Consider the following 13,821-nt stretch of genomic DNA (forward strand, 5'->3'; position numbering starts at 1 on the left):
ACCCCATACTCTGGGTATTCCTTAGCCTCTGACTGCCAGATGCTGGGACTTGACCAGAGGGAATGGGTCACTCAATGATTGCCCTGTCCTGTTCATTCCCTCTGAAGCATCTGGCACTGGCCACTATTGGAAGACAGGATACTGAGCCACATGGACAATTGGTCTGACCCAGTATATCCATTCTTATGAGCAGCTGCCACTCCTTGGAAGCAGCAGGAGTTTTGGGGAAGTGGGGTGGGAGGGGACACAGGGATGACAAAAAGTTGGTAGCTTTCCTCCCTTCTATGGATCTTCTTGCTGCCTTTCTGTAGCCCCTCCTCCATTGTCCACAGGTTCAATGAAGGGTGAGGAGCTGTCACTGGAGCGGACACCAAGCCCCAGTATAGGGCTGCTGGTTAGAGTGCACAAGTGATGACTTCATCAAGAATGATCCCACACATTCTGGAGATGGAATTTATTGTTATTCCTCCATTGAAAGACGAGGCAGTTTTATTATACCTATGAAAGTAGCTTTTTCATTCATTGCACACAGGAATTTGAATCCATGGAAAAGGTGAGCCTTCTATCCAATACAACCACTTTTTAAATACATTTGAACAGTGATTAACTAGCATAAGCATTTGTCACATGAGGAGTTAAGTCACCCAAACCTTTTTCACTGTGAATTAGGAGCACAGTGCTGCCAATCAAACTGATGAGGGCGAAAAGCTACAGTTCACTTTACAAAAAACTGAGAAATTGTCAAAATGTCAAAAGCCGCATTCAAAATTTACACAAACTCAAGGGGTGTTTGCTTCTGGGGACAAGGGGAATTGCTTTCCCTCTAAGTGTTCTGTCATTTAAAGATAAAATTTAGTGAAAAGGAAAAGCCTTTATACAATATATTCTCCAAATTCAGTCCCACAAGTTATTTTCTTAAAAATTCAGTTCAGTAAATTTAACACACATTTCAGAAGCTAACTGCATTCAGATCAGGGAACATTGGAAGGATTACTTTAAAAAAATAAAAAACAGCTCTGAATTTTGCTTCTGAGATGGAAGCACGGTCTCTGAACCAACAATGATTCCAGTCAGTCTTGCTTTGCATCCTTCAAGGCTTGAAGTCTTTCTAACAGGGGAGGGTGGGAATAATGCCACATTGAAAATATCCAGTCAGAAACAGGAAATCCCAAATTATCTTTGTTTAATTTGATCAGAGCAGAGTATAGGTCTTTAGCCTTCCCAAGCTCCTTGGCAAATGCATCAGCTTGAAACTCAAATCGTCGGCTCAACACAGTCAAGCAAAAGGAGAGAACCTGTAGTGGGAAAAATAGATGAAAATGGTATACAATTGCTGCCTACAGTTTCCTTATAGTGTTAGTAAATCATCCAGCAGGAATACAAACTGTCACCAAACCATCTGGAAAGTTTTAACATCAGGGCTGTGCAACATTCTGCATTTGAGCTCAGTCCACCTTCCCATATCACCAAGTTGGGAAGTGTTCCAGGAGAGTCCCCAACCAAGTACCCTGTAACCTAGGGGAAGAGCACTGATCTTGAAATTAGTAGACAAATTCAAATCTCACCCCTACTGTGAGCTAATATTTCTGCACTTCATAGGCCTTAACGCTGAAAACCTTGCGCCCCAACCATAGAAGACAGTCAAATATTAATCTCCCATTTTACAAATAAGTTAACAGAGGATGCACAAGGCCTCTTCACACACTGCTAGGAGTAGAGTCTAGGTCATTAATATGGCAGACACACATCTTATCCAATCAGTCACACTTCTCAAAATAAAAGTGCCAAATCAGTAGGCATTGGTTATCCTATCTCTAACCACCAGGTCACAATCAGAAGGAGAGGAAGAATCCAAGAGTTCCATTCTCCAGTATTCTACTCATGTCTAGCAACATTACCCACAGAAAGAGAGTATACCAAGTCTATGGTTGGTCTACACAGCAATTACTTCTGTTGCTCAGAGGCAGCAAGATTTCAACCCAGCACAGATCTCTGAGGAGTTAGGAGTCTTATGATTGTGATAGAACTGTTTAGAACACTGCTTTATTTAATCCACAGAGTGAGAAAGCACTCTTAAAATAGAATTGATAGCTTAAAACATAATTTAATCATGATGTAAAAAACGGATGTTTCACATTTCATTAATTTTTCACACATTTTGAATGATGGTGTCATAAATGGGCAAGTTGGAAGGTTAAAGATTCATCTAACATTTTGGTTAGTAATGGAAGGATACTGTCATATGGGAGAGGCTCATAGCTACAGCAGCTTCCCCAATGACTACATCAGTGGTTTTCAAACGTTTTTTCTGGTGACCCAGTTGAAGAAAATTGTTGATGCCCGAGACCAAATGGGGATGAGGGGTTTGGTGTGTGGGAGGGGCTCAGGGCTGGGGCACAAGGTTGGGGTGCAGAAGTGAGGGCTGCAGGGTGGGGCCAGGAATGTGGGGTTTGGGTGGAGGAGGGGACTCCAGGCTGGGGCCGCGGGAGGGGGTTAAGGGTACAGGAAGGGGCTCCAGGTTTTGGGGGGCTCAGGGCTGGGGCAGAGGATTGGGCGCTGGCTTACCTCGGGCGACTCCTGGTCAGCGGCGCAGCAGGAGTGCTAAGGCAGGCTTCTTGCCTGTCTTGGCACTGTGGACCACACTGCACCCTGGAAGCGGCCAGCAGCAGGTCCGTCTCCTAGGCGGAGGCGCACAAGCGGTTCCGCACGGCTCTTGCCTGCAGGTACTGCCCCTCCCCCAGCTCTCATGGGTGCGTGGAGCCAGTGCACGGAGCCCCATGCCCCCCCCACCCACCGCCTAGGAGCTGGACAGGTAGAGACTAGCCTGCCTTTGCTGGACAGCACTGTCAACGGGACTTTTAACGGCCTGGTCAGTGGTGCTGACCAGAGCCACCGCGACCCAGTGCCTTCCATTCCACGACCCAGTACTGGGTTGTGACCCGCAGTTTGAAAACCACTGATCTACATAACTAAAGAGAAAAAACAAAACCTAATGCCTTTGCAATATAGATAACAGATTGATCACACACAAACACATGACACTTTTTTTCCTTTTAGAAAGGCCAGTCCATTGATGTTTATGCTGCCACTTGGGGGACAAATTTTTTTTCAGTCTAATAAGTAGCTAATGCCTTTGTCTCATGGGCTTTAATCTTTTCTGGAAGTTTTTGACACTCAGTATGCCTCTCTTGTGCTGTACTTTAACCAACTAGAAATCAATTCTTTAAGATACTTTTTTGCCTATTACTAACATGTGGTACAGAACAAGCAGAGCTGTTTTTTATGTGCTCCTATTCTGGGAAAGGCTATCCTGACTATTCTAGAAACATCAACCCTGAATTTCTATTTTGGGTACTTCAGCTTTGTGTAGAGTAATGGGACGGCCACCACTGGAGACCAGTGAAATGTTACCAAACTAAGGCTATGTCTATACTACAGACCTTACAACAGCACAGCTGTACTGCAGCAGCTGCACCACTGAAAGGTCTCCCATGTAGCTGCTCTATTTAAACCACCCCGAATGAGCGGTGGTAGCTATATTGGTGGAAGAGAGTCTCCTGTTGACAAAGCCAGCACTTATGTTGGTGAAATTTGTGTCAGTCAGGGGTGTGTTTTCTTCACACCCCAACTGACAAAAGTGCTAGTGAAGACATAGCCTTAGTGGAGATTACTTACTGTAACTTCAAGATGTGTGGTCCTTATCTGTATTCCACAAGTGGGTACACACATGTGTGCCATGCGCCTGTGTACTGAAAATCTTCAAAAGCAGTGTCCATTGACCCGCATATACACAGTAGAGCCCCGCATGCTCCTGAACAAAGGTATAAGAGACAGTGCGGGTTGACACCTCTCCAGTTCCTCTTCTTACTGTAAATGCAACAGGATACAAAGCAGAGGGGAAGGCGGGTGGACAGAGGAATACAAATAGGGAGCACACATGTCCAAGAACCTCCAGTAATAGTAAGTAACCTTCACTACTTCTTCAACTGATGATCCCTATCTGTATACCACATGTGGGTGACCGGCAAGCAGTATTCAGACTGGATCAGGGTATGAGGAAGCTGGCAGCAAAGATGTTTGCAATACTGCCATTCCTATCACTGCAACTGCAGCCGATGCTTGAACTATCCTGAAACCACTTTAGAAATCCTCTGGTAGGATCAGGCTTGTGCATGAGCTCTTTCTGCTATGGCAACAAAAAGCCTCAGAGATTTCCTAATGGGTTTGGTTCTTTGCAGGTACAAAGCCAGGGCATGCTGGATGTTGAGGGAGTGAAATCTCTTGTCCTCAGAGGAAGCATAGGGAACAATACAGGTAAGTGTATTGCTTGATTGATGTGGAACTCAATGTTGGGGAGAAATGTGAGGTGTAACCAAAGGGAAAAAACAGCTACTAGCCTTTCGTAACTATTGTTGAGATGTGTTGCTCATGTCCGTTCCATGTTAGGGTGTATGCGCGCTGCATGCATTGTTGTCAGAGATTTTTCCCTCAGTGGTATCAGTTGGGTCAACTCTAGTGCCCTCTGGAGCTGCATGCTTATGTGCGGTATAAGGGGTGCCGTCAGCCCCACACTTTCTCAGTTCCTTCTTGTCAGTTAACTCTGACAAAGGGGTAAGAGGATGGGTCATGGAATGGACATGAGCAATACATCTCAAAGAACAACAGTTGGATTGGGACCTGCATGAGGAACAGTGCTGACAATGATTGGTCTCTTGTGGAGTGAGCAGTTAAGATGACCAGAGGCAGGACATTTACCTGCTCATAGCAAGCTCGGATGTAGATGGTTATCTAGGACGAGTTCCTCTGGGCTGATACTGGTAGCTCTCTCATCCTTTCTGCTATTGATACGAAGAGTTGCATGGATCTGTAGAAGGGTTTAGTCCTCTCAATATAAAAGGCGTGGGCATGCCTAAGATCCAACAAGTGAAGCCGTTATTCCTCAGAGTTCTTGTGAGGTTTCGGGAAGAAGACTGGTAGGAAAATGGCCTGGTTGTTATGGAATTGTGACACCATCTTTGTTAGGAAAGCCAGATGGGTACGAAGTTGGACCTTGAAGAACACTTTATAGGGTGGTTCTGATATAAAGGCCTTGATTTCAGAGATCCTTCTGGCTGAGGTGATCACCACCAGGAAGGCAACCTTCCAAGAGAAAAGTAGCAGGGGGCACGATGCTAATGGCTCAGTGGGGGACCTGTGAGCTTTGACAGAACCAGATTTAAGTCCCATGGGAGGGAGGTCGGCTCACAGACCTGAGGATAGAGCCTTTCCAGCCTCTTGAGAAACCGAACTGTCATTTCATGGGAGAAGACTGACCTGCTGTTCACTGTAGGGTGGAAGGCTGAAATGGTTGCTAAGTGCACTTTAATAGACGAGAGGGCCAGGCCCTGCTGCTTTAAGTGGAGCAAACAGTCCAAGATAGACTGAAGGGAAGATCAAGATGGAGAGAAAGCACGTTCAGAAGCCCACAAAGAGAAACACTTCTACTTGGCCAAGTACATTTCCCTGGTGAAAGGCTTTCTACTGCCTAGCAAGATCTGCTGAACCTGTACATCCTGGGCTCCTAGGAGATGCGACACCTTGAGATGAATGGAGTGCTTCATGCAGAAGTCCCACAGATGGATGGCCTCCTGACACAAGGCTGAAAATTGAACCTCTCCCTGTTTGTTGATGTAAAACATGGCCACAGTATTGTTTGTCAGGATTTGCACCACCTTGCTTGAGATCTGGGGAAGGAATACTTACCATACTAAGAATACCCTGAACTCCCTGACGTTTATGTGCAGGGAGAGTTCTTCTTGGCACCAGAGGCCAATGTTATGTATGTCCATGCTGGGCTGAAGATGAATAGACAGTCCAAAAATAAAAGGGGAGGCAGATCTGAAACAGCAACTAGTACAGTGCCCTTGGGCACACCTTCAAAAGGCCTGCTTGGGCCTGCCACTGCATCTCTGAGACCCCAACTGGAAGGCTGAGGTGGATGGGAGTGGTTGGTGCCATTTATAACTTCTGCCTTTTTTTTTTTTTGTAGGGCTCCTGTCTTGGAGGTGTCAAAAACTAACAAGGGTGCTGGGGCCTGAATTGCTTCCTGGAAGCTGACGGAGCGTAAAGGGCTAAAGAATATAGGGTGGCCCTTGAGTCCTTCAGGCCATGAAATCTTGTGTCCAAGAAAAGAAAGAAAAGAAAAGAGAGGAGTCTCCAAAGGGGAGGTCCTGGATAGATTGTTGAACTTTGTGAGAAAGGCAATATGACTGGAGCCAAGAACACCACCTCATGGTGACAGCAGAGGCCTGGCTGCCAAGTCGGCAGCATTCAGAGCCACCTGGAGAGAGATCCAGGCCACACTCTCACCCTCCTCCAAGAAGAGAGCGAACTCCATTGTTGAATCTTCGGGCGGGGTTAATTTAGTTAAATTTAAAATCATATCTCCCCAGCAAAGCCTGTTGGTTGGAGATACATAGTTGAAGGTCACCCATTGAAAAGATCTAGTCTCTTGGTGTCTTCTTGCATAGGGATAGTGCTCGACTGTCCCTGCCTGTACCTTTTGTTTGCTGCAGACACCATCACCGATCCTTGTGGGGGGATGCAAGTATAGGTATTCGAACCCGCTTGCTGGCACATAATACTTCTTCTCTGCCTTCTTTGAGGTAGGGGGCAGAGAAGGACTTTGTCACAGGGCCTTGACCAGTCATATCACTACCTCACTGATGGGCAAGGCAACCATGGAGGGAGCTGCTGCAGCCAGGATATCAATAAGGCTGTGAGATGTCTTTTTGAGCTCCTCAATGTCCAGACCCAGTTTCGCAGCAAACTGCTTCATTCAGGTCCTGATGGGCCCTGAAGTCATCCTGTGGAAGCTGGCTACTGGGTCCCATGACAGCCTCATCTGGGGAGGATGAGGAGGATTGCACCCTCTTCCTCTGGCTCAACTACATCTGCTGGAGCCATCTCCTGGACGTAGGTACTGGGGTCAATAGTTGAGTTGGGGTCCACTGCTGAGCAGGAGGGAGCGGTAGCCTGTCTCTCGGAAACCACTGAGTAGGAGCAATGGGAGGGAGGGCCCAATACTGGGGGAAAACCCCTGGGTATTGAGTCAGCCACTGACCTGCTGGCCAGGTGCTGGTAGGGGGATCAGCACCAAAGTCTGGTGGCACATAAACCAGTAGGCTTTAGATGGCATGTAAGGTTCCCCTTCAGACTCAGAAGAGGAGTCCTCTCAGAAACCACAGGGGAGCGGTACCTGCTTCTGCCTCCATGCAGTGCTGGGGTTCCAGAGACAGACTGGTGATTGGGATGCCAGGATCAGGGAAAGCTTGACCCTAGAGGGTTCCAGGTGCCCAGTGCTGGGAAAGGAGCCCAATGCTCCTTGTTCCCTCCCTTGCCTCCTGTCATCAGAGCTAGCAGGTGTCCCACTGGAGTTGACAGGACTGGTAGAGAAAGAAGATCCCTAGCTGCTCGGAAAGCCTCCGGGATTGATGCAGCCATCAGACTGCTTGCACCGCGGTAGCTTCCAGGTATCAGCAGAAGGTCCTAGACCAGACTCAATGCTCTAGGCGGAGCTGAGGGTGCCATTGTGGGCCCAAGAGTGGTCTGGCACTGGTCTCACTGTGCTGCCTTCTCTCCGCTTGTCTTTCTTCTGTATCAGCAAGCGCCCTCTGTCAGTGCACTGCTTCTTGTGCTTCATCCTCAGCATCAGACATGGTGAATCATTCTGGGAAAAGCTCCGTCTCGGAGGAGTGCTTTGCACCAATGCTGAAGTTCTTGGTGCCAAATGGGAGCAGCTTGGCTCTGAGACTGGTCTGAAGGCATCTTCCATGAGGATAGCCTTCAGCCTAAAGTCTCTGTCCTTTTTAGTGCAGGGTCTGAAAAAGTCCTGACAGATCTGGTACTTGTCCCTCACACGAGTTTCCCCCAAGTATTTTAAGCAGATGGAGTGCGGGTCTCTCATGGGCAGAGGTTTGCCACAGGAGGCATAAGGTTTGAAGCCCAGGGCATGCACAGCTCCTGAGGCAAAGAAGTCCCTTGACAATAGGAACTTACTAACTATATACACTAACACGGATTAAAAAAACACGATATACACTAAACTATGATAACTGCAAATGAAACACTGAGAAGAAAGACTTGCACGAGCAAAAAGGGTTGTTCCAGCAAACGTCACGGGAGGAAAAAAGGAACAGAGGGTGGGGGGCCGGCAGCACCCCTTATACTGGCGCACAAGTGTGTGGCTCCAGAAGCTGCTAGAGCTGGCCCAACGGTGAGGGAAAAATCTCTGGCAACGGTGCACATACACTCTAACATGGAATGGACATGAGCAAGCACTTGAACTCTCTCTTTGTGAAATGCTGTCTAGGGAAGATGTGCTATGATGGCTCCTAGCTCACTGGCTCTCCTGGCCGAAGCAATGCCCACTATAAATGGCCACCTTCATGGACAGTTAGGCCATGGCACATGTTGCCATAAGTTCGAAGGGTAGACCGGTAAGTGTTGACAGGACAAGGTTAAGATTCCACTGAGGAGTAGGTTTAAGGATCAGTAGGAAGGTTCTGATAAAGCCCTTCATAAATATATGAGTTGATAGTGTAAAGATGGAACTCTTCTCCAGAGGGATGAAGGCATTAACCGCTGCTAGATGTACCTGCATTGAACTAAGAGCTAGACATGTATTCTTCAAGGATAGGAGTGCCCATGGTTCCTAGCAAACATTGATGGAGTTGTGCCCAGTCCAAAAAGTGTCTCCATTTGGCTAGGTAGCAGGTTCTAGTAGAATCTTTTCTACTTTGGTTAAGGGTTTCCTGAATGGTGGCAGAGCATGAACATTCTATTTCCAACACCCATCCAAACATCAGACCGTGAGGTGAAGTGAGCATAGGTTGGGGTGCTTGATTTTCCCCTTGTCCTTGGTTAGGAGATCAGGAAATGGGCAGATCCTAATAGATTGGTGGGTGGATATCATTAGAAGTTCGGTGAACCAGAACTGTCTGGGCCAGTAGGGTGCTAGGAGAATGATGGTGGCTTTGTTGTGGCGTACTTTCCCTATGACTTGTGGGTGTAGGCAGATGGAAGCAAAGGTGTATCTGGGGCCATCCATCCAAGAAGTAGGAGATCACCACTCTCGGAGTCGTGACCCATTGCTCCCCTGGAACGATATATAGAAAGTATTCTGTTTGGGATGCAAAGAAGTCCCAGAGCAGAATACCTCACTGCGTAAATATCATGGTTAGTACTGTGCATGAATCTGCCATTCGTGGTCTGTAGTGAAACTTCTGCTTCATTTGCTGGAAGGGAGCTGTGAATATCCAGGAGGTAAGCAGCCTGTATCATGATGTGGTTCCTGACATACCAGTTCCAAAGTCTAACAGCTTACAGGTAGCGGGGACAAGATCTTGCTCCTCCCTGTTTGTTTATATACACCACCATGATGTTATCATCCAACATTATCTGTACATGGAGCAAGCGTATGAGGGGAAGGAAGGCCTTGCACCCTAGTCAGACTGCCCTCAGTTCCAGTAAGTTTATATGTATCCTGGCTCTTGTGGGTCCAGGTACCCTAAGCAAGGTGGTAGTCCCGATGAGCACCCCACCCCATGAGAGAGGCATCTGTCACAGTTGTGGTCCTGAATGTGGGAGAGCTGAAAGAAGTCCCCACCATGACCTTTTCTGGGTTTGATCACCAAGCGAGGGAGGTGATAACTCTAAAGGGAACAGTCACCTTGGAGTCAAAGTGATCCCCGTTTGATTGGTAAATCAAGTGGAGCGAAGCTTCCAGACACTGCAAGTGGAATCTGGCGAACTGCATCAGAAAGGTGCATACGGCAATGTGGAGGGAGGAATGCTCTTGCTCCTTTAAAATTTATTGTCCTTGTGGGTGACAATATGGACTTTTCTTCATTTATTCAAATACATAGGGTGCAGGAAGTTGCACAAGAAACCGGCCTAAGTCATACAAGTATGGAAATACCCAGCAATTGATAGCCTGCTGGGCAGCTGCCGCACAGGGAACTTAGGGGAGCGGGGAGCTGATAAGGGGGCTGCTGGTCCACACTGGTTCCAAGCCCCTACCAGCTAGTTCCAACAGGCTGCCCTTTCTGCAAGCAATGGACGAAGCAGGCGGCTGCCAAACAATGTTATAAGGGAGCATTGGGCAAACGTAACAACGAAACAACGTTAACCGGGAGGACTTTAAAGTGAGGAGTTACTGTAGTTGGGAATCCCGTATGTCCACGGAAATACAGCTATCTCCTCTGATTCTGAAGACTGCTCCATCGGTAGTGGCAGTACCATTGGTACTGGGGCACTCCTGCCTGATGGTTGGAAATGCAACTGCTCCTCAGACATTGATATAGATTCCTCCTCTGGAGTAAAGACCTCCCTCAGGAGGACAGGGTCAGAAAGGAGTGGAGACTGTGGATAGGGGAGGAATATATCTTCTGGTGTTATGTAAGTCTCTGAACAGCGTGGGGTCCAAGAAGTTCCAGCAGTCATGCCTGAAGGCCCCAACTCATCTGTTGCAGCCGAACGATCATTAGATGAACAAGGTGGTGTTAATGACAGGTCTGGACCAGCACTCGTAGATGGAATTGGCGAGCGTTTGTGCTTATGCTTCGGTATCACAGTCCCCATGGGAAAAAGGTGGATCTCTCCTTTTGCACGTCTTGCCCTCCAACCTGGAGATCTTTGGCAGAGGCAGTTCCATGGGTTCTGAGCACAATGTCTGACCTGACTTGGACCAGCTTGGGGAAGGATTGTGTTTCTTATGGATAGTCCACTGTGGGGATCTATTCTTGTGCCTATGAGAGTATCTTCTACTCTCAAGGGGAGCCATGGAGGAAGAGTCCTGGGGCTTCAGTGTTAGAGGCTCTACTCCAAGGCACATGCTTGGAGGGACATTATTGGTCAGTTGAGGCCAATGGACAGGGAGGTCTCGCTGGCCCGGATCAGAGTGGGGCTTCATAGCTTCCTCCATCAGGTACTTTCTTAGGTGAAGCTCTTAGTCTTCTCGAGTTCTGGTGGAAAGGCTCAAGAGATACTGCACTTAGCAAAGTTGTACACCTCACCCAGACAGTACAGGCACCGTTGATGTTCGTCACGGATGGAGAAGGAACAAGGGCAGGAGATGCAATTCTTGAATTTCCCTCAACTGGGGGGGAGGGGAGGACTACTCTATACTAACTACAAATTTAAACTGCTAAGCTAAGAGGTAAAACTATTTACAAATACTTTCTACTTTACAAGTTATGCACAGAATGGAGGAGGACATGTTTCTGACTCAGGCCATGTGGCAGTAAGAAGGAACTAGAGAGGCATCAATCCGCACTGCCTCTTACACCCTCGGTTGAGAGCATGAGGGGAGCTACTGTGCATGTGTGGATCAACAGACACTGATTTTGAAGAATTTCTGGATTTGGGTGCATGGTGTGCATGCACACCCACATGTGGAATACACATAGGTACCATGACTCAAAGAACTTACTTTGGGGGTAAAGTCTGGACTGATTCAAAGAACCCTAAAGCACAATATATTGCTATTTCAAAGAAAAGTTGCCCACTTCAGACACTACATGCAGAAGTTATAGCCATCATAAAGGCTACTTGGACACAAAGAAAGTGCAAAATCAATTACAGAGGTCTGACTAGTAGTATGGCAATTGTATCTATGATGAGGTTTCATTGTGCCGCTCAGCATTTCCTGAAGATTAATCAGAGATGACTTTCTCAGAAAGCACTTGGGATGAAGAAGAAAAATTCACTTACTCTCCTATTATCAAAAAGAGATTGCTGAGGGCTGTTCCTGGAAAGCAGTTTAAAGTGTAGGGCCAGCAGTTCTTGCAGCTATTCTAGTGCAAGGATTTTTGCCAATTTTGTGTTGATGTTTTTTGCACTGTACCCAGTCACTGAATTTAAACCAGTTTTTGGCATATTCTGCATGAAGAGATTTCCTGGATGCCTGAAGGGTCTCAGTTACTTTAATGAACTTGCCTGTTTCAGGACAGCTAGTTCACAGCAAAAAGGTGAGATGAACAGAGAAAAGGATATTAATACCCATTTGCAAGTACCTAGCTGGGGAACAAATATTTGATAATGGACTCTTATCTAGCAGACAAACGTGTAACATGATTGCACTGGGAGCTCATGTTCAGTTGACTATCCACCATAACCTCCAGAGCTTTTTCAGAGTCACTGTTTGGGCAAAGCCTACATTCTTTGTTCTGAGATGAATATATTTATGTGCTGTTGGAATCTTTATATTTTGATTATATTTACTGTTAGAAAAAACTTCTCCACCATTTCCAACCCCATGAACCTGGCTGCCTTTCCAAATACAGTTTGTGATCCAGAGGCCACACTCACTAACATTACATAAATATAAACACTGATATTCTTAAGGTCAATTTAATGCAAAGTGGGAGCTGAAAGTAGCAAGAGAAGTCAGTAGGGCTTGAGGGGGTGGAGCAAAGAGGCAATTTAAAACTTAACTGCCCTGTTGCCTTTCCCCCACACTAGGGGAGAGAAAGACCAAGGGGATAGTAGGAAGTGAGGCAGGAATGTAGGGAGTTACAAGTTCTGACTGCCTTTGCAGCTCTAGTATCTTACTTCATTCTGGTGGCTGCAAACATAGTGCTCTCCAGAGAAATGACAGTGCAACAAACAAATATCTCCAACAGCCAGAGATGGGACACTAGAAGGGAAGAGCTCTGAGTTACTCCTAGATATCTGGTTGGTGGGTCTTGCCCACATGCTCAGGGTCTCACTGATCGCCAGATTTGGGGTCAGGAGGGAATTTTCCACTAGTTAGATTGGCAGAGACTCTGGGGGAGAGGGGGGTTCACCTTCTTCTGCAGCATGGGTCACTTACTGATTTGAACTATCGTAAATGGTGGATTCTCTGTAACATGAAGTCTTTAAATCAAGGTTTGAGGACTTCACTAACTCAGTTAGAGGTTATGAGACTATTAGAGGAGTGGGTGGGTGAGGTTCTGTGGCCACAATGTGCAGGTCAGAGTAGGTGATCATGATGGTCCCTTCTGGCCTTAAAGTCTAAACAGAAAACAACATAACTCATTGAACTATAAGTAAACATTGAGAGAGAGAGAAAAACAACAGATGGGACAAACAAAAAGCAAACCAGCAGCCATTTTACCAGGGAACATTTTCTTGCAACAGCCCTCAAGTTTCAGAAAGCAAAATCAGTAAAACTGCATTTCTGTACTGATTGTCACAGGAGTCATGGATTCCATGACTTTCAATTTAAAAAAAATATCCCTGGCTTGACGTTTTGGGGTGTGTGGCGCTAGATGGATGCAATAGTAACAGCTAGACCTACACGGCTTCCAAGTGAGAGACTGGGATGCAGGGGAAACTAAGACAGCAGGAACTCTTTAAAGCACTAGTGCTTCATCAGGTAGCCACGGGATTGAGTCAGGAATGCAGTAGGTAGGGTTACCATATTTTGTGCCTCCGAATGGAGGACACTCCACAGGGCCCCGCCCCCGCCCCCAGCCCCGCCCACGCCCCAACTCCGCCCCCTCCCCAAAGTCTCCGCCCCCTCCCCTGCTTCGGGAAGCCTGAAGCAGGTAAGGGGGGTGTGGGGGGAGGAGGCGCGGCCCAGGCTGGGTTGGCTCGGGCCCTGGGGTGCCGGCCCCCGGCCGACCACCCCCGGCCCGCCCAGCACTGCCGTCCCCCGGCGGCCCGGCGCACCCCCCGGCGGCCCGGCCCCGCGGGCCCGGCCCCCCAGCCCCGGACCGGCCTCCCGGCTCCCAGCGCACCCCCCGGCAGCCCGGCTCCCAGCCCCGCGGGTCCGGACCGGCTCCCGGCCCCGCGGGC

The 13,821-nt window shown here is 47.7% G+C and overlaps 1 protein-coding gene across 1 annotated transcript in view; it reads right to left on the bottom strand.

The window, feature by feature from the left end:
• Positions 1–439: 439 nt before the first annotated feature.
• The window catches only part of ZMPSTE24 (zinc metallopeptidase STE24), a 36,760-nt gene continuing 23,378 nt past the window's right edge, over positions 440–13,821 (bottom strand). Inside the window, exon 5 of the mRNA XM_034754002.1 lies at positions 440–1,295. Coding sequence (XP_034609893.1) covers positions 1,071–1,295 — 225 coding nt within the window. The 3' untranslated portion in view covers positions 440–1,070. The remainder of the gene's footprint in view (positions 1,296–13,821) is intronic.

The sequence above is a fragment of the Trachemys scripta genome, chromosome 20 (assembly GCF_013100865.1).
Source record: "Trachemys scripta elegans isolate TJP31775 chromosome 20, CAS_Tse_1.0, whole genome shotgun sequence".
NCBI lineage: Eukaryota > Metazoa > Chordata > Testudines > Emydidae > Trachemys > Trachemys scripta.